The sequence below is a fragment of the Theobroma umbraticum genome, unplaced genomic scaffold (assembly GCF_002168275.2).
Source record: "Theobroma umbraticum cultivar Fairchild unplaced genomic scaffold, ASM216827v3 scaffold_44.0, whole genome shotgun sequence".
Lineage (NCBI taxonomy): Eukaryota > Viridiplantae > Streptophyta > Magnoliopsida > Malvales > Malvaceae > Theobroma > Theobroma umbraticum.
In genome coordinates, this window is record NW_018397255.1 from 8,544,327 (window position 1) to 8,563,054 (window position 18,728).

At 33.9% G+C, this 18,728-nt stretch overlaps 2 protein-coding genes across 3 annotated transcripts; both read left to right on the forward strand.

Moving 5' to 3' along the window:
* The first annotated feature begins 3,160 nt into the window (after positions 1-3,160).
* LOC110429192 (DExH-box ATP-dependent RNA helicase DExH6-like) lies at positions 3,161-15,922 on the forward strand. Of its 2 annotated transcripts, XM_021445099.1 has the most exons (14): positions 3,161-3,406; positions 3,975-4,065; positions 4,251-4,563; positions 4,692-4,766; positions 5,004-5,048; positions 8,798-8,888; positions 9,012-9,070; positions 9,526-9,657; positions 11,262-11,314; positions 12,341-12,374; positions 12,519-12,608; positions 12,687-13,691; positions 13,812-14,921; positions 15,076-15,922. In XM_021445099.1, the coding sequence occupies exons 1-14, from the start codon at positions 3,322-3,324 to the stop codon at positions 15,529-15,531; spliced, it is 3,639 nt and encodes a 1,212-aa protein (XP_021300774.1). In that variant the 5' UTR covers positions 3,161-3,321; the 3' UTR covers positions 15,532-15,922. The 2 variants fall into 2 exon arrangements, with proteins under 2 accessions (XP_021300774.1, XP_021300775.1); XM_021445100.2 differs by lacking the exons at positions 3,161-3,406; positions 3,975-4,065; positions 4,251-4,563; positions 4,692-4,766; positions 5,004-5,048 and adding an exon at positions 7,414-7,554.
* A 137-nt stretch (positions 15,923-16,059) lies between these two features.
* LOC110429193 (uncharacterized) lies at positions 16,060-17,076 on the forward strand. The gene has a single exon (XM_021445102.1). The coding sequence runs from the start codon at positions 16,392-16,394 to the stop codon at positions 16,989-16,991; it is 600 nt and encodes a 199-aa protein (XP_021300777.1). The 5' UTR covers positions 16,060-16,391; the 3' UTR covers positions 16,992-17,076.
* The last annotated feature ends 1,652 nt before the right edge of the window (positions 17,077-18,728 follow it).

Below are 18,728 nucleotides of genomic sequence, written 5' to 3' on the forward strand. Positions count from 1 at the left end.
ATTAATACCAAATTAAGCATAAAATTAACCATGATTAAATTGACTCACCTAAAATAACTAATTTAAAATAATTAAATAAAATCTACTAATTTCTATGCATTATTACAAAAACTAAATTAAATTACTATTAAAATTAAGCTCAAATAACTCTATATTATAGAGTTATCACTATCCAAAAAATTTCTCATGCAGATGTTGATCGACACTTGGATCTAAATGGCCACTTGATAAGGAAAATCAATGAGTGTTTTTGAGAGACTAGGAGTGCTCTATTTCTCACATTCACTGTGAAGCCAATTAGTGTGCCGATTAAATGGCAACATACCATGAAAACCTTAGTTTAGGTTTGCATATATTTATGTCCTATCCACTTAAGATTTCATCTTATATTCTGGTAGATGTTTTAGGACTAGCTTGGACTAGGTTCATGTAATGATTTATTTTCCCTTTATATATATAAAAAATAATGGAAAAAATCCATAAAACAAGTTCAACACATCACGAAGTGCTATCATCACCTCCCATAACCTCACATAGATCAAAAGTGTCTACTTGTAGTGGTGGAGAGACTAAAATTGCTTTTATCACTTGCATCATCTATTCCATGAAGCTCTTCACAATCTTCATGATCTCACTGTTTTCCTTTATTTGCTCACGCATCTCAAGATCATTCTCATTATTTTCATTCAATAATAATAATAAATAGTAATTAAGGGAAATATAAGTAAGGAAATCAAAATTTTTTAGTTAAGGTTAAAAATAGGATAATGCATGATTAACTAGTATTATTCTATGAACAGGCATTGTGAGGTGCTAATGCCTTCTCGCAAGTAATTGCATTCCCAAATCATAAAACAATTTCATAAATTAGAATATATGTTTTTTAATAAACTTAAGTTGAGCTTAGGATTTCATTAGAAAAAATAGATTCAAATAGATGACCAATCACATTTAGACAAAACAAATTGATAGCGAGTCTCTTTCATATCAAGTAATTGGACTTTTCAACCTACGCAGTGTACCAGTGAGTTTTAAAAACAATAAAAGTGATGTTTGAATTTAAAAAGATCGTGTAATACAAATTTAAAACTTTTCCACTAAGTAGAGACAAACTTTGATTATTTAACACAGACAAACCTTAACTAGAAGAATAAGATCATTATATCTTTTACCCTTGGAGTCGTAATCACAAAGTGTTCAAGCACAATTTCAATCCTCAACACCAAGCTCGAGTTATAGCAAACCACAAACTATCTATTTGCACAATCTCCAATGGAGATCCACACGAATGACAATTACGAATAACTTTAAAAGATATTAGGTTTGCTTACACTTGTAGAGCCAAATGCTAGCTAAAAGAGAGACTATCAGAGTTTTATTTTCACAAGGAGAAGTTGAAACACAACTAACAATAATGGGGAATATCAATTGGTAGCAATAAGATAACTTCTTTGGGTTAGATGCGATATCTCGACTTTCTTCTTCTTTGTTAATCCACTAGGTTATAATTCAACAAATGACAAAACTTCTTCGTGAGATGGAGAATGATGAGTCACCACTCAAAGGAAGAAATAAATGTTATTTTTCTCTTTTTTAAAAATAGCTACCTACCTTAGCTGGTCGATAAGGCGTTGTATGGGACATAACCAGTCGATGGATCATGATCTTTCATACTATATTTTTCCTCTTTGGTAAAAAAGGTAAGTTGAACGCAAAGGAAGAAATAAAGGTTAGGCAACAAAGTATGGGAAGTCAACCTCAAATGGAAAAAAGGAAGTCGATTCAACTGAGTCAATGCTTTCTTGTTGATTTCCTCACAAGCGTTAGACATCACTTTTGGTTCACATAATAGAATAAATCAAGAATAAAATAGTTATTTAATGAAAATAAAATAAAATAATAATAGTTATTATATAGTTTAATTCATGTAATGAAATTGTTATTCAAACATATTTTAATTTTTGATTAGTAAAAATAACTTTGGGATAACAAATGAATAAGTATTAAAAAAAGCAAAATACCCTTTATTGTAATTTGTGGTTTTAATATGAAATATTAATTTTTTGATTATTTATTTAAAAATATTGATATTTTTTTTATATTATCTTTTCTTTATTTTTATTTTTAAAATATCAAAATATTAAAAATTTATAATTTATTTAAAGTATTAATAATTTGTAATGAAAATATTACTAATTTTTAATAATAATTTAATAATAATTTATGGTTAATTTTTTAATAATTTATTTCTATAATTTTTAATATAATTGAAATATTAATTTGTTTTCATAATTTATATAAAGTATTAATAATTTATATTAAAATATTAAAAATTTATTATAAATTTTTAATAATTTATTAATAATTTAAAATAAAAACATTGATAATTTGTTAACATTTTTAGTATTTTATAGTAATTTATTAATAATTTAATTATAAATTTTAATAAATTTTAATAATTTATAATTAAAATATTAATAATATTGATAATTTATAATTTTTCATTATTTAAAATAGTTATTTTACAAAATGGTTAGGAAAATTTTTGTTCAAAAATGTTTTAACCTACTTTTACATGTATAAAATAACTAAAGTTGTTTTTATAACCAGTACATGTATTTTTATATTTCAACTTATGAGATCGATTATGCACTTTGTAAGTGAAAAATATAACCATGTGCTGGTCTCTATACTTATCTATATTCATTTTTTATAATAAAATATTAATTAGAAACAATTTAAGAATAACGTTTTAATACAATAAAAATGATATAATAATAAATTTTTATAATTTCTTTTACAAAGCATATGATATTTCATAAACTTATTTATTTCATGTAACCAGCATTCACAAGTGGTACGAAAATAAAAGAATATTTTTTATTAAGTGTAAATGCTTAAAATGCAAAATCTATCTCAATTGGTTTGTAGAAAGAAGTGGTCTTAAATGAAGAGGTAGAAATTGGAGAAAAAGAAGGGGAAGAAAGGTAGAAAAGGAAGAACAAAAAAAGGAAAAAATTGAAAGAATTGACAATGAAAATAATAATTTTAAATGTGATGTCATATTTATTATTTAAATAAATAAAATAGTTTCAAGATTTAGGGCATGTTTAAAAGGGCAAGGGAGTGGGAACCGGGAAGGCATATTCGTTTGCTAGGGCATAAAGAGCAAAAACTCTTTAAAAGAAACCGCCTCTGCTTGCAAGAGGTTCACTCCCTTTCTTTCTTCTTCTTCTGGTTTCTCTTTGCTCTCTGCATCTGTTTTTCGTGATTAACTAAATAAAAAGAGGAAAAGAAAAAGAGAAACAAAGACGGCGAAAGATGGGAAAGAAGAAAAGCGTCGCTGAAGCCAGGAGGATCCAATTGGCCCAAACACTTGAGAAGTTTCGCGAATCAAAAGATGAAGGTTTTGTTTGGACTCTCTCTCATATTACGATTTTTGGAGATAAAGTGCATTAGAAAGACTGAGACTCTATAGCTTTTTTTTTTTTTGTTTTGTATTGAGTGTCTTAAGGCTATGGTTTTTGAATTCTTTTTGGTTATTTTTAAGGTATAAGATCGATTAATAATATCTTTGGAATGCGTTCTTCAAAATTACTACACTTTGTTAGCTGCTTATGAAATGAATGTATGCCAGTATTTGTGGCAATTGAAGAGATGGAAGATTTTTAGGGTTTGGAAATGTTGGAAATTAATGCTAGTGACCTAAATTTTGGTGTCTGAATGCCAAGAATTGAAGAAACTTATGTCTTGTTTGCTTGTAAGGATCTTTATATTGAACCCAATGGTTTGCCTTTTTTTAATGATTATTTAGGTGATTAGTACTCCTAAATGTTGAATGGATAGAAAGATATTGGAGAATGCTATTTGCTTCTTATGTATTAAACGTTCCTTGTAAAGTTGCATAGCTTGTAGTATCTTTTTGGGGTTAATATTTTTCATTAATTTAGCAATTTTTGGATGCTTTTATGTAGTGTATACCTTTGATTCCACCCTTTCAAACAAAGAACGGGCACTTGTGCACAGAGCATGCAAGAAAATGGGTATGAAATCCAAAAGTTCTGGGTAAGTGTTCATTGCTAGTTTCATCTATGACTAATTTTGCTAACATTACAGTTAACAATGTTACTAGTTTTATCTATTCCTGCTTTGTGTGGAATGAAACCTTGCTGCTTTTTGGTCTTGAATGTGGTTTAGTAATTTAATTTTCCAATATGGGTTTGTAAGAGTCTGAATATTTTTTTTTTCAGGCGTGGGAGCCAGAGACGTATATCTATCTACAAAATTAGAGGGAAAGTTGACAATATGAAAGGGAGGGAGAGTCTCACGAATATGACATTTTCAGAGGGGGCACAAGTGGTTTTGCAGGACTTATTTACACATCATCCACCTGAGGATGGAGAGCTTGGAGAGAAATTAGTTGAAAAATATAGTGGAAAAACTGCTAAAGTACGAAAGAAGAAAGATGATATTTTCTCCAAGCCATTGATGAGTGACACAGAGATTGCAGAGAAGGTTAAAACGCTTGCATCTAGGATAGAGAAGGATCCTAATTTGAGACAGGTTCTTCCTTACAAGCTGACTCAGAAAATTTGGCTGTGTGCTGTTTACTTTTTACTGGGAAGATTTTGTAGTTTCTGTAAATTACTTGGTGACTTGTGAGTAAAAGTTTTCTGGCATCATGCATGCAGATTAATGAAGAGAGGTCGAAGCTTCCAATTGCTTCATTTAGGGATGTGATTACGTCCACAGTTGAATCTCACCAGGTCACTTTTTTTCCTTTTATGTATTTGTTTTTAAGATATATCTCCTTGGTACGCAGATTTCAGAATGTAGTAGTAGTACAAAGTTTTTCCTTTTAGTATTTCTCCGATTAATTTCTACTTTGTCTCAATGCATGTGAATTGTTATTTTCCCAATAAGAAATCATATTTTCCAACTAGAGCTGGATGATTGGAATGTCATATTGTTATACTTATAGTTTCTTCTAAATTCCAATGTAGGTTGTCCTCATTTCTGGTGAGACTGGATGTGGAAAGACCACACAGGTAACCAATTCTTTGCTCTGTCTTCTTTATGGTACATATAATATAATGTGTTCAATTATCTGTTTTAAAATACTCCTTTCTGTCTTTTGTTCTTTTTGATCAGTCTGCACAGACAGAATAGCAATGTATTCCACATGATGAATAATGAAATATTTAATTCTACTTAAATCCTATTGAATCTTCTATATTTAACTAGTTGTAAAATTGGAATGATGAGGTTTTAATAGAGTTCTAGACACAGCTGAAACTATCCTTTTTCAAAACTTTCTAATCTTCTATGCTACAATAGTTGGGTTGTTATTGCTGCAAACTGAAGTGGATGTTTTTCTTTGTTGCCTAACTTCAGAGGTTGCTTTAAGAAATGATATAATACAATTGATGAACCTGAAATTCTTGCTGGTTATAAGTGGGAAAGGCATTTAGACTTAGCTTGATATTTCATATGGAGTTAAGACACTTCATTGCGAAATTATATTTTGAAGTACTAGGTTGAACAGATTACCAGAATGCAGAAAAAAGAAAAAAGAAATAGAGTGAACATATTTCTGTGAACAGCTTATTTTAACTTACTATCTAGGTTGTGGATGCTAATTTAATACATTTTGTGTTATGTTACTTCTAGGATTATTGGTAAAAAGTTGGGAGCAGGGATTAGTGAAGGCTTTTCTTTATTTGTCTACCATTGTTCACATGGTAATGCTTATAATGATGCCTTGTTTTAGAGTTGAGTGTCAAACTCTAAGCTTTTTGTCTATGCCTTGTTTGGGAGTTGAGCATCAAACTCTAAGCATTTTCTCTATGAGGACAATCAATCAAATGACAATAGAGTTCATGAATATCAATATGAATGAAATTTTGCTTAAAGATAATAGACTAAAGCTTACTATATAAGTCTAAAAGAAAGCATATACAATATTTTAAAAAACTTATTTATATATTATAAATCTATACAATTAAATAAAGCCAGAAGTAAGGTATGATGCTTATTCTCTTAAAGAAAATAACATCAATAACCAGTTCCTTTTATAGAAGTACTAACTACCTCAAAGTTAAATATTATATGATTCAAATTATACTGTGGTACTATGCCATCCTATCTGCCTTTCTTCTCTTTATTCTCTAATTCTCGCCCCCTTGTTTTTTTGACTGAGACATTTTGAAGTAATTGTCTCTTAAAGCTTTGAATAATAGACATACATCAATGATTCCATTCGAGGGATCTGTCACTTGTAGCAAGTTGGTATCCTCACATTGAAAATAGGTCCTTTTTGCACTTTTATTTGTGATAATTTAAGTATATAAGAATTTCAAAGCATCAGTTGACTATCTTTCACCTTTTTTTTTTGTGTGGTTCTATATTACTTTTTTGGATTCATCTGGTGAGAATTAAGACAGTATGGTGGAGGTTTTTTGTTTCCTGGGGCGCACAGGAGTTATTTTAACTTATTGGCTTTTGGGCATCTCATGTTGACTATTATTTATAACCGTTGTTCTTTTTTTTTTTTTTTGGTTTTACTTTTTCCTTTATCTGGCCATTCATCACCCTCCTTTTCGTTTTATTTAGGAATCTATTCTTTATCCTAAATAGAGGAAAGGAAAGAGGAATGTGACTTCATATTTAGTAGAACTTTTCACTTTGTCTACAAATTAAATCTTAAGAAGCTTCCAAAAAACTGGATCACTTATGGGATCTAATATTTGGCTGGTCCAATGATCAGTTCAGTTTACCAAATTTATTGTCAGATCTGTCATTACTTGATCATTATAGCATACATTACTTAAAATATGGGCATATTACTACTCACAAATTGAAAAGGTAATTAGTAATTTTCACCGTCTTTGTTCCTGTCCCATGTTTGGTTAATCACTCTGCAACAGCGCCCAATTCTGTTGTAACTTGCACCTGTGGTTAACCAATTACTATGCTTTACTAATTTCATATGTTATGACTGCTTTTGACAGCTGCAATTCTCCTTCAACTATATTAGCAGCATATAAGCGAGTGAAATGAGTCCTATTTAACGGTTTTTATTGATAGCCAACATGATGAAACTCTCAACCATGGATTTTAAGCAAAGATAAATCTGTGTTTTAAAAAAAGATCAGAAGTTAGATTTTTAGGTGTGGGTAGAGTACCAGAGCTTCTCCATTTTCATCACTGGAAGGGTTCCCTAGCTTGGTAATAAGAGCAGTAAAGTAGGAACAAAGCAGGCACTAGAAGCTAAACATACGGCCCAAAATTACATTATTCGTTTTTATTGCTTAAAATTTACTTGCTTTACAACTATAGAAATAAAAACTAATTATTTTAGTTTCTCTTGGATGGTATTCTAGTGGGACAGGCTTTATTGAAAGCACATTTGAGTAGCTCAGCGAAAAGCATCAGAACTAGTAGGAAGGACTTCTGGCCTTGGGTGGGCCTTTGGATCCTGCACCAAAATGCTACATTAGTATTGGGAATAAGAAGCTGTGTGAGAATGCCATTTTTTCTACCTGTGACTGTGAGGTAAACTAATAAAGGATTTAGAGTGATAGAAATTTGGAAGCCAAAGTGTGTGATCTTTTCAGCAAGCTAACCTTTTCTCAGCTTGGATAATGTTGGTTTTCCTGCTGAGGTTTCTCAGATGGTGCTTAGACCTGTGACTTGCATGTGAAGTTTTTCTTACTGGCCTATTCTTTGATTTTCTGTATCAGCTTGCAAACTCATAGCATTAGTCATACTCTTGCAAAGCTTGATTTCTATCGTGAAATTAGAGTAGGTCACAAACGTCTCAGTTGCTACTTTTGAGTTTTTGAGATTTTGTCTGATATGAGGAAAGGAGTCGTAGGATGTTTATGCTAAACTACTACACTGCTTTCGAAGGAGTAGCATAGTATTAAATCATGAACTTTTTGGAATATTAGGATTGTAATTCTGGGTTTTCACAATGAGCGTCCACTACCTATGTTGCTCGAACTTGTCAAAAATTGAGAAGTATTGGTGTTGACATCACAATTCTGGACATGATCCGGGATTTGTGTCTGACACAGCAAAAAACTTTCAGACTTGTCTTCATCGCATGACCAGAACCCACTGCCAGCAAGAGATCTCTAGATTGGTGCTACCATCTCAGGTAAGGAGAGAAAGGTGAGAAAATATCGGGAAGATTATGGAGAGAGAAAACGAATCAATGAGTAAAGAACAAGAAAAGAGAAAGTGAAACAGAGAGGAAATAAAGAAGGATGAATGTGGCTGATCAATGGCCTCGTCTTTGCTGCATAGATGTAGAAGGAAAGACCCATTTTGCTGTGTTATGAGGGAAGAGGAGAACAGAAATTAGATGACTTTATATTAACGATATGCACAACCATGGAATTTTGGACTTCCCCTACAAATTAAGCTGATTTTAAGCATACGCATGAAAACAGATCAATATTTACCATCACTTACAATCATCATGTTAATTGAAATCAACTCTTACAATCAAACAAATAATTCATTTAACAAAATGTGTATATTATACTTAAGAATAATTGAGTCCCTGCAACTGTATCCTTCATTTGGATTGTTTTATGTTGTATCCTTGTGTTTTATGTTGTATCCTTGTGTCTTATGTTCGAGGCCATTGATGAGCCAGACGTCTAGACAAATACCTGCACCTGACACCTGAACTAAGTCTGAGCAACTTAGTCCACTTATCCATCAAGTACATAATGTCAGATTCTTTTGTTTTTGGGTTTGACTTATATTTTCAGTACCTGTGGTCCAGGTCCCGCAATATCTATTGGACTATATGTGGGGAAAAGGCGAGGCTTGTAAAGTAGTGTGTACTCAGCCTCGGCGTATATCAGCTACATCAGGTGCAGATATCTTTGACCTGTAATTTCCTTGTTTTACCTTTTTTCCTGATTTATTTTGCTTCCTTTAATCTTCTGCTTTTATGGTGTGCAAGCTTTTATATTTTTGATGTTTTCTTTATCTAGTGTCTGAGAGAATCTCTAATGAAAGAGGAGAAAATGTTGGGAATGATGTTGGATACAAGGTACTGTTACTAAACCTTTTTGAATATGCAAGCATAATGTAAATCATACTTGTTAAAATTATGGCAGAAATTACTGCTTGCTTCTCTCTGCCTTTTAACTACATGAAAATGGTAAAATCAGAGGTGCAAAGGTACTCTTAGCAGAAAGGATTGAACCATTTGTTCAAACTTTGGAGTTGTTCTTTAAGAACTTAAGGAATTGGAACCAAATTAAATGTTAGTGATTTATAATATATTATTCTCTTGTTCTGGCTCCTTGCTTTTATCCTGTTTTTGAATTTATCCATCAGTTATTGTTTGCTGTAGTTTTGTCAAATATCTTGGACAATCACTTGGTTAGGTGGAAATGCTGCATTTAGCTAATCTGACAATGAGTCATAGATTTTTCTTGGCTTTGTATGGTACAAAATTTAAATTTTATAACACGTTGCTAATTGTTATGAGTTTTTATGAAGATTCGCTTGGAAAGTAAAGGTGGTCGGCACTCATCGATTGTCTTCTGCACGAATGGGGTATTATTGAGGGTGCTGGTTTCGAGCAGTAGGTCGAAGAGAGAAGACATTTCTGACATGACTCACATTATTATGGTATTTAACTTGTTCTTGTTTTGCTTGTAAATTTTCTCAGATCTGATTATTTCAGTTGATTACAAAGACTTGCTAACTAACTGGCCTTTTTGAAGTTGGAAAATATTAGCAAAATTGTGGGGGAATCTTTTTATATGATCTGGGCAGAAAACTATATTTCAAAATAAACTCAGGAGTCTTGGTAACCTATTCTTTACATGCTCTGGGTAATTTAAGTTAAATTTTAGCAAAATTGTGGGGGATTCTTTTAATGTGAACGGGGCTGAAAAATATATTTGAACATAAACTCAGGAGTCTTTGGTAACCTATTCTTTACATGCTCGGGTTTATTACCTCTTGTCAAATTAGTATTAACAGTTTTAAAGTTGTATTGCCAGCGTCCTTCACTAGAGACAGACTTATATTAGGATAGGGACATAGGATAGTGGGGCCAACTGCCCCTGCTAAATTCCTGGAAAAGTCTTGGGTTTATTTATAAAAATGCCAGTAGTTTCACTAAATCTGACTTTTGTTTCCCACTCTATTTGAGAAGGAAATCTATTGTGTGCCTTGTGGAGTATTTAACAGTACTATGGTTCGTCAATAAAAAGCTAAGGGTTATTGTGTAAAAGGCTATGTTGAAAATGAATGGAATGGGCTCTTAGTGGTTTGTCCATTTGAAGTGTGTGGTTCAATTGCATGTGCATGGGAATCTGAAGAAAGACAAGAAAAAGGGAGGCAGGTTTCAAATTTAAGTCTTTCTGTGGACAAAAATTCCCTTCTATTAATACTACAAGAAGTATGTATAGTTCTAGAAAACTGAAATTAAACATTCTTTAAGAAGTCTACCTAGTTCCTCCACTCAACAAAGTTTTGATCCAATGCTAAGCACTACTGTCCTTTCCTGTTGAAATTTTCTGGGCCTGCACTAGCTTCTCTCAGCTGTTGCCTTTAGTCCAATGCAGAGGCATAGTGTCGTTTCTCATTTTGTTCTCTCCCTGATGTTAAATTTAGAGATAAAACCTTATTTTGTGTCTTTGCTGGCTTGTGTACTCTTTCTTTACACCTTTTATCTACTCTTTTGAATTTTATAGCACCATATTGGTTGTTCTTGCTATTTTTCCTTTTCTTTTGGGTCTCAACTCTCAACCTTATATTTTTATCTCCCCTAGGGGGTGCCCAAAAGAAAAAGAAAAGATTAGTGTTTGTCCTGGAGCTGGAGGACTGGAAAATGTTCTCTATTTCCTCAACTGTCAAGCTAGGATGAATGATAGGAAAACTGATTACTATGTCAACAATACCAAAAAATTTTAACATTAGGGGGATAATATAGTGGCCCTTCCATGCAAGAAAGATGTATTAGACTTGGCAATTAGTTCCTTTTTCTAGGATTGGTTCATTCCAAAAATTTCAGAAAATGTTTATCTGGTGTAGATGGGGTAATGGGGATCTCAACTAACTCAGTCTAGTGCTTGTCTTTCCTTTGAAACAAAAGTGTTTTTGATCATCTTTATTTTATTGTCAAAGCCATATATTTTTCTTTATGGTTCTCATATGTGCATGCACCTTTTTGTTTGGGTTATGATGGCTTGCAATTGTAGTTACTAATTTTCTGAATTTTCTAGGATGAAATTCATGAAAGGGACCGCTTCTGTGATTTCATGCTGGCAATTATCAGGTACTTGTTCTGTGATTTAAAATTTCACTTTCTTTGCTTGCTTTAACTAGCATCAAGCTTTTTGTAATATGCGTCTTTAGTTAAGGTTGAAATTGTTAAGGATCCATGATTCGAGCAGTGTTTTTTTTTTTTTTCTTAAGTAATTAGGTATGATAAATATGGCATGTAGACCAGGCAATACTTTCTTCGTGTCTTAATCGTGTCGATATGATTGAGACACGAAACACGATAAGGCTAAACAGGAGCATGATACAAATGATTATTTGTGTTAGCATCTGAAACATATAGAAGGATATGTTTAATAATTCTGTAACATGATATGACTGACACGTTTATTAAATGTGTCAAGTTTTTTATACAACACGACATGATTAATAAACACGATTAAACAATTAACAATTTATCCTAACACGACTAACACGCTTAACATGATTAACTTAAAGTGTTTACAATTAAATATAATTTTCTTATTCAAATTTGGAATCAATAATTATAAAAACAATTATAACAAAATAATGATAACATCAAATATAATAAAATTTAATATAAATAACATACATAAAATTCATTATCATACTAATAACATCCATCTTTGACATTAAAATTGTCACTTATACATGTTTAAACATAATAACACGATTAATATAATTAATTAAATGTGTTAACCATGTCTTAACATGGTTAAGACACGAAGCACAATAAGGCTAAACTTAAACCTGTTTAACTCCGTATTTTCTCGTGTCATGTTATCATGTCGTGTCCAAAATTGTCAAGCCTAATGGCATGGCAGTTGTATCCATTCTCTCGCTGGGCCTCACCACTAGTCTCTTAGCTTCTTGTATCTAGCCACAACAGCTATGAAAAATGTAGGTGCAACCTTAGCAATATATCTTATGATCTTGTCAATTAATTTTTCCCTAGACAAGTGCTACTGGTTAATTGTATTGGCATGTTGTTTTGAAAGACGGCAGATACTAGTGTAATTGCATGTTTGACATTTTAATGTTTCTTTATGTCAATATGCAGGGACATACTTCCTTCATATCCTCACCTACGGCTGGTTAGTTCTAGCCCTCATATGTTATATTTTATCTTTTTGGAGGATGATTGCTCCAATTTTCTAGTTAATAAATATTCATGGTCATCATTGAAAATTTTGATTGCAAATTAATTGCTTTTTCCTTTTTGTTTTATAATCCAATAGGTATTAATGAGTGCTACTCTTGATGCTGAGCGCTTTTCGCAGTATTTTGGTGGTTGCCCAATTATCCGTGTCCCTGGGTTTACATATCCTGTAAAATTCTATTACCAATTGTCTGCCATTTTATTTAGTTTGGATCACATCATAATTTTCTGGCTATTCTTAATGCAGGTAAAAGCTTTCTATTTGGAGGATGTGCTTTCCATTTTGAAATCTGCAGACAATAATCATCTTATTTCAGCAAGTGCAAGTGTCCCAAATGAAGACCCAGAATTAACAGAAGAAGATAAGATTGCATTAGATGAAGCTATTAATTTGGCTTGTTCAACTGATGAGTTTGATCCCCTTCTCGAGTTGGTTTCTGTTGAAGGAGGGTCACAGGTTCATAATTATCAGCATTCTTTGACTGGACTAACACCTTTAATGGTGTTTGCTGGAAAGGGTAGGGTGGCGGATGTTTGCATGCTCCTCTCATTTGGTGTGAACTGCCATCTAAGGTCCAAGGATGGGAAAAGAGCTTTGGAGTGGGCGGAGCAGGAAAACCAGCAGGAAGCTACTGAAATAATAAAAAAACATATGCAAAGTCTCCTTTCCAATTCTGGGGAACAACAACAGTTACTGGATAAGTATATAGAGGCTGTTGATCCAGAAATTATTGATGTTGTTCTTATTGAGCAGTTATTAAGGAAGATATGCATCGATTCAAACGAAGGAGCTATCCTTGTTTTCCTTCCTGGGTGGGAGGATATAAATAGGACCCGAGAGAAATTACTTGCCAACCCCTTTTTCAAAGATTCTTCCAGATTTATTATAATATCTCTGCACTCAATGGTTCCATCTGCAGAGCAAAAGAAGGTTTTTAAACGTCCACCTTTTGGTTGCCGCAAAATTATCCTTTCAACCAATATTGCTGAAAGTTCCATCACGATCGATGACGTTGTCTATGTTATAGATAGTGGTCGAATGAAAGAGAAAAGCTATGATCCTTATAATAATGTATCAACTCTTCAGTCTTCTTGGGTCTCCAAAGCAAATGCCAAGCAGCGAGAGGGGCGTGCAGGCCGATGTCAGCCTGGAACTTGTTATCATCTTTATTCAAAGCTTCGATCAGCTTCTATGCCAGACTTTCAAGTTCCAGAAATTAAGAGAATGCCAATTGAGGAGCTTTGTTTACAGGTAATCTGTTTTGCTTTTTCACTTATTTTGAACAAAAAAGAAAGAGGGTGTGGGAAAGGAAGGTAAGTAGGTTTAGGGTAAATGTAACAGTTTGTTGCATGATTTTGTTCCCATTGGCAGGTGAAGTTGCTTGACCCAAATTGCAAAGTAGAGAATTTCTTGCAAAAGACATTGGATCCTCCTGTTTCTGAAGCTATACGTAATGCAGTTAGTGTTCTTCAAGATATTGGGGCTTTCTCACATGATGAGGAGCTGACTGAACTTGGAGAGAAGCTTGGTTATCTTCCTGTTCATCCATTGACAAGCAAGATGCTTTTCTTTGCCATATTAATGAACTGCCTTGATCCGGCTTTAACCCTAGCATGTACCTCGGAATTCAGGGATCCATTTGTACTTCCCATGTTTCCTAACGATAAGAAGAAGGCTGCCGCTGCTAGGGAAGAGCTTGCATCATTGTATGGTGGGCAAAGTGATCAGCTGGCAGTCATAGCTGCTTTTGAGTGCTGGAAGCATGCCAAAGAAAGGGGTCAAGAAGGACGTTTTTGTTCGAAATACTTCATCTCATCAAGCACCATGAATATGCTGTTTGGCATGCGGAAGCAGCTTCAGGCTGAACTGATGCGGTTTGGGTTTATTCCAGATGATGTCTCAAGTTGTAGTCTGAATGCACATGATCCTGGGATACTTCATGCAGTCCTTGTGGCTGGTTTTTATCCAATGGTGGGGAGGTTGCTCCCTTTAAGACAGGGTAAACGATTTGTTGTAGAGACTGCTGGTGGCAGTAAAGTTCGGTTACACACTCACTCAATTAATTCTAAGTTATCACTTAAGCAATCCAATGATTGCCCTTTGATAATGTATGATGAAATAACCCGTGGAGATGGGGGTATGCATATAAGGAACTGTACAGTCATTGGGCCACTTCCATTGTTACTGCTTGCAACAGAGATCGCAGTGGCTCCTGCAAAAGGGAATGATGACAACGAAGATGATGATGATGATGATGATGGTGACGACGACGATGGAAGTGATGATGCTGATGAATGTGACACTGATGGAGATGAAATTTTGATGGTTAGTAAGTCAGGTGGAAATGAAAAGGTCATGTCCTCTCCTGATAATTCTGTTATGGTGGTTGTTGATCGGTGGCTTTCATTCAGATCAACAGCGCTTGATGTTGCTCAAATCTACTGCTTGAGAGAGCGATTATCTGCAGCAATCTTATCCAAAGTAGGTATTTCCGGTGTTTTATGCACATAATATCTAAAATGCACCTTGCTCACCTTCCCTTTCTTGTGATTAATATTAAAACACATATTTACCTTGTGCAGCCTTGTAATGTTTTATTTCTACCTGTTCTTAAATTTTTATTGACTTTTTCCAGGTTTTGCATCCACGCCAAGTTCTTACTCCTGTTCTTGGGGCTTCTATATATGCAATAGCCTGCATTCTGTCTTATGATGGGCTATCAGGTATCTCAACCCGAGCAGAATCTGTGGATTCACTGACTTTGAAGGTACGTGCTACTGAGATTGACAAACCCTTAACAGGGAGGAGAGGTTCAGGTCCAAATACAAATAGGTTACCAGTTGACAGGTCATCAAGTTACTGGAAAGCTGAAGTCCATGCATATGAGGCTGTAAGAGATGGAACTGAGGCCTCAAGCTGCAACGAACAGGCACCAGTAATGTCCGTTGGGACGAGCCTACGGCAGGCTTCATCCCAAGGTCCTATTTCAGTTGCTTCTGGTTCAGGCATGTCTAAATTACAGGGTCAGGGTCCCAGGGAAGGGTCTTGCAAGCGGCGACGACGTGGGAGTGGGAAGAAGTCAAAACAGTGATGGTGGTAAAATGCTATGTTGTAAACAAGAAGGTTAATAGCGATGAAGCTGATCGTCCTAAAGGGCACACATCAGAGTAGGAGGTAGATAGTGGTGTAGGTGTGTGCAGACTATGCCCTATAGTTTTGAAGGTTGTGCATTCTGTGGAACCATCCAGTGATCTTTGCTTGAGAATCGTTTTCCGAACTACATGCTAACATATAGAGTCGATAGTTACATGGACTTAAAGTATTACTACTAACCAATGGCATCCAAATAGCCATTTTACATGTGAGACAAGTTTTCTGCATGATTAATATTTTGTTCCAATTAACTTTTCCAGCAAAATTAATTGGAAAGTTCACCATTAATCATTCTTTTATGCATTATTCATACGGCTTCAGATTAAAAAGGGTTTTGGTACCCATCTTCTGGACCTTCTCTTATGCTTGTTTTCCCAGTCTCCTGTTGCTTGAGCAGCCACATGCATCAATTCAATCATTATCCTTTTTAGTCTCCAATCTTCCTTGACTAAACTGATGTCCACCACAAATCCTATTTTGTTGTACCATTGCGTGCAGGTTATTTATTCTAATGATACACACACACACACACATGTTTTATACAACGGTGGTTGAAAATTTTGGGGGTTGGGGGTGACCTTGGATTTTGGATTTGTTCATTTGGAGCCCTTGAGGATTAAATAACTTTCACATACATACAAATACTAGTGTTTTGGATATTAACTATGAACCACTACTTTAGGAGTTTGCTATTTTTCATATTTATGATTGGTTATCAATTCTTTGTATTTGTTCTACACTGAAGCCTTATCTTCGAGATTATATTTGTTCGACATTATTATCCCGTGCACAGAGAAGATGGCCAAAGAATTACGAGAGGAAAGGAAGCCATTGATAATAGCAATGAAAGGTCATCCTGGCACTGGGAAATCCACTTTAGCCCACGCCTTAGCCTCAACCCTCCATATCCCTCTCATCGACAAAGACGACATCCGCGACTCCACTTTTCATCTCCAGCAACAATCTTCTTCCCTCCTCAACGACCTCTCCTATGAAGCTATCTGGCGAGTTGCCTCCACCCAGCTCCGCCTCGGCCTCAGCCTCATCGTCGACTCTCCTCTCTCTCGTAGAACCCATCTCGACCGTTTGTTGAGCTTGGCAGCCTCGGCTGGAGCCCGCCTCGTGATATTGGAGTGTAAGCCGTTGGACGAGGCCAAGTGGCGGGAGAGGCTGGAAGGGAGGGACAAGAATTGGCACAAGCCACCCAGTTGGGAGGAGCTTGAGAAGTTGGTGCAAGGGTATAGCGGATGCACGGAGTATGATGTTGGGGATGTGCCCAAGATGGTGTTTGACACGACGGCGCCCAATGTTGTGGTGGAGGAGTTGGTTCAAAGTGCCGTGGACTTCATTGCTTCTTGTTGTGGCAGCTTCCCAACATGTATCCCACGTAGTTCTTAAAACTAGTAATTACCTTTTTTTTTTTGTTTTGTACACAAGAGCATGGAAAAGGCCAAATATTTAGACTGTGATATTACCAAGAAAATGTTGCGCCTTTTTTTTTTAAAATTTTTTTAAATTTATAAATGGAATGTCTATATTTTAAGTAGCACAAATTTTATATATGAGGTAATTTATTAATAAAGTAATTATTTTTACGTATATAAATATTTATTTATTTATTTATAATTGTAATTATATATAAACACAAATAATTTTTAAATATAAAATCAAAGTACAAATAATTCAAATTTTGTAATATAAATTTATAAATTAGCCTATACAATTAGAATTAAGAAAAATATTTTTAATAAAAGTAACTAATGTAGTTAAAATTTTTATTTACAAATTGGATAAATCTAATTATTACTTATAATAAGAAAACCTTAAAATGGCAATTTTGAAATAAGAGACTTGATTCCTTCTACAAAGAACGGAGGGGCAAGGGATAGCTTACGGAGAGAAGTGGTCATGAATAAGAACGACAGCCCTGAGTGAAAACAGGAATGCTGGACATGGGACATTGGATTGAGAAGAAGTCTTCTTGATTAGAAAAATGACCAATGGGAATAGATGAGCATGATTTTAAAGGAATTTCAGTTGCTTCATGCAGCAGTCAAAGAGGAGCTTACCAAAAGAGGCGTTCTTCCGAATAACCTTTTGGTTTGTAATGTGGAAAAAGAGGCTTGTAGTCATTTATTTGTTGAATGTGGTGAAGCTTGGAAAGTTTGAATGGGCTAATGTCATGAATGGATCTATCCGAATAAATTGAAAACTTTTTTTGAGGCTTGCAATGAATGTACGTTTGGGTCGGGTGTTTGTAGAATTTGAAAAATGGCTTTTTATGCAATTATTTGGTCTATTTGGACATGCTTTGCACAGATCTTTACATTTGCAAGTGAATGACCAACTGTACATTGATAGTCACAATATCTTGTATTGTGTTAGTGTAATAAGTTCAATGTGATTAATTCAAAGAAAGGGTGAATTGGTTTATTTTTGTAATTTTGAAATTTTGATGATCTTTTTTTTTTAATTTTGAGAAAATGGAATTCCCTTGATTCACATCACTAATTTGAAAATAAGCAAGACAATTGATTTTCTATAAATTGAGAAAGACTGAAAACACAAATAAAATTAAAGAATAAGAAGGGAAGGTAAACCAACACAATAATTTTATAAAGATTCAATCTCCTTACCTACGTCCTCTCCCTTAGAGTCATTAAGGAATTTAAGATCCACTGTTGAAATAGAGTTTAATACAATGTCTTTTATGGATTAAGCATGACTTTTTAATATAATGTCTTTTATGGTCAAAGCACAACCACTTCACCTTTTATTTTGATTAAGGTATAACTATTCAATTTTTACTTTTTTAATTTGTTAAGGTATAACTACTCAAGTTAATAAAACAAGAAATGAAAGTGTGGTTGGGATGTCTTTCAAAAGCTAAATAGCAAATTGAGTACAATGTTTGATGAGAAAGGAAATAAGTAATAAAGGCACTTCAGATGATACAATTGAAAACTTAAATGTAAGAAGAAGAATAAAAAGAGTGTTTAATGATTTGAGCTAAAATCTTCTCTTGGAGTTGTGTTTCAAAGTCTTTCAACTTCCATAAATGTTGTAAAAACTTGTATTTATAGTTACTGAAGCTTTAAAGGTAGTTGAGGATTCATTAAATGTAAAAATAATCGT

What these genes read in the sequence shown, in the direction of transcription:
- LOC110429192 (XM_021445099.1), top strand. Translation starts at nt 3,322, where the DNA reads ATGGGAAAGAAGAAAAGCGTCGCTGAAGCCAGGAGGATCCAATTGGCC. An exon ending in TCGCGAATCAAAAGATGAAG is followed by an intron (nt 3,407 to 3,974) that starts GTTTTGTTTGGA and finishes GCTTTTATGTAG; the next exon opens with TGTATACCTTTGATTCCACC. An exon ending in GCGTATATCAGCTACATCAG is followed by an intron (nt 8,889 to 9,011) that starts GTGCAGATATCT and finishes TTCTTTATCTAG; the next exon opens with TGTCTGAGAGAATCTCTAAT.
- LOC110429193 (XM_021445102.1), top strand. Translation starts at nt 16,392, where the DNA reads ATGGCCAAAGAATTACGAGAGGAAAGGAAGCCATTGATAATAGCAATG.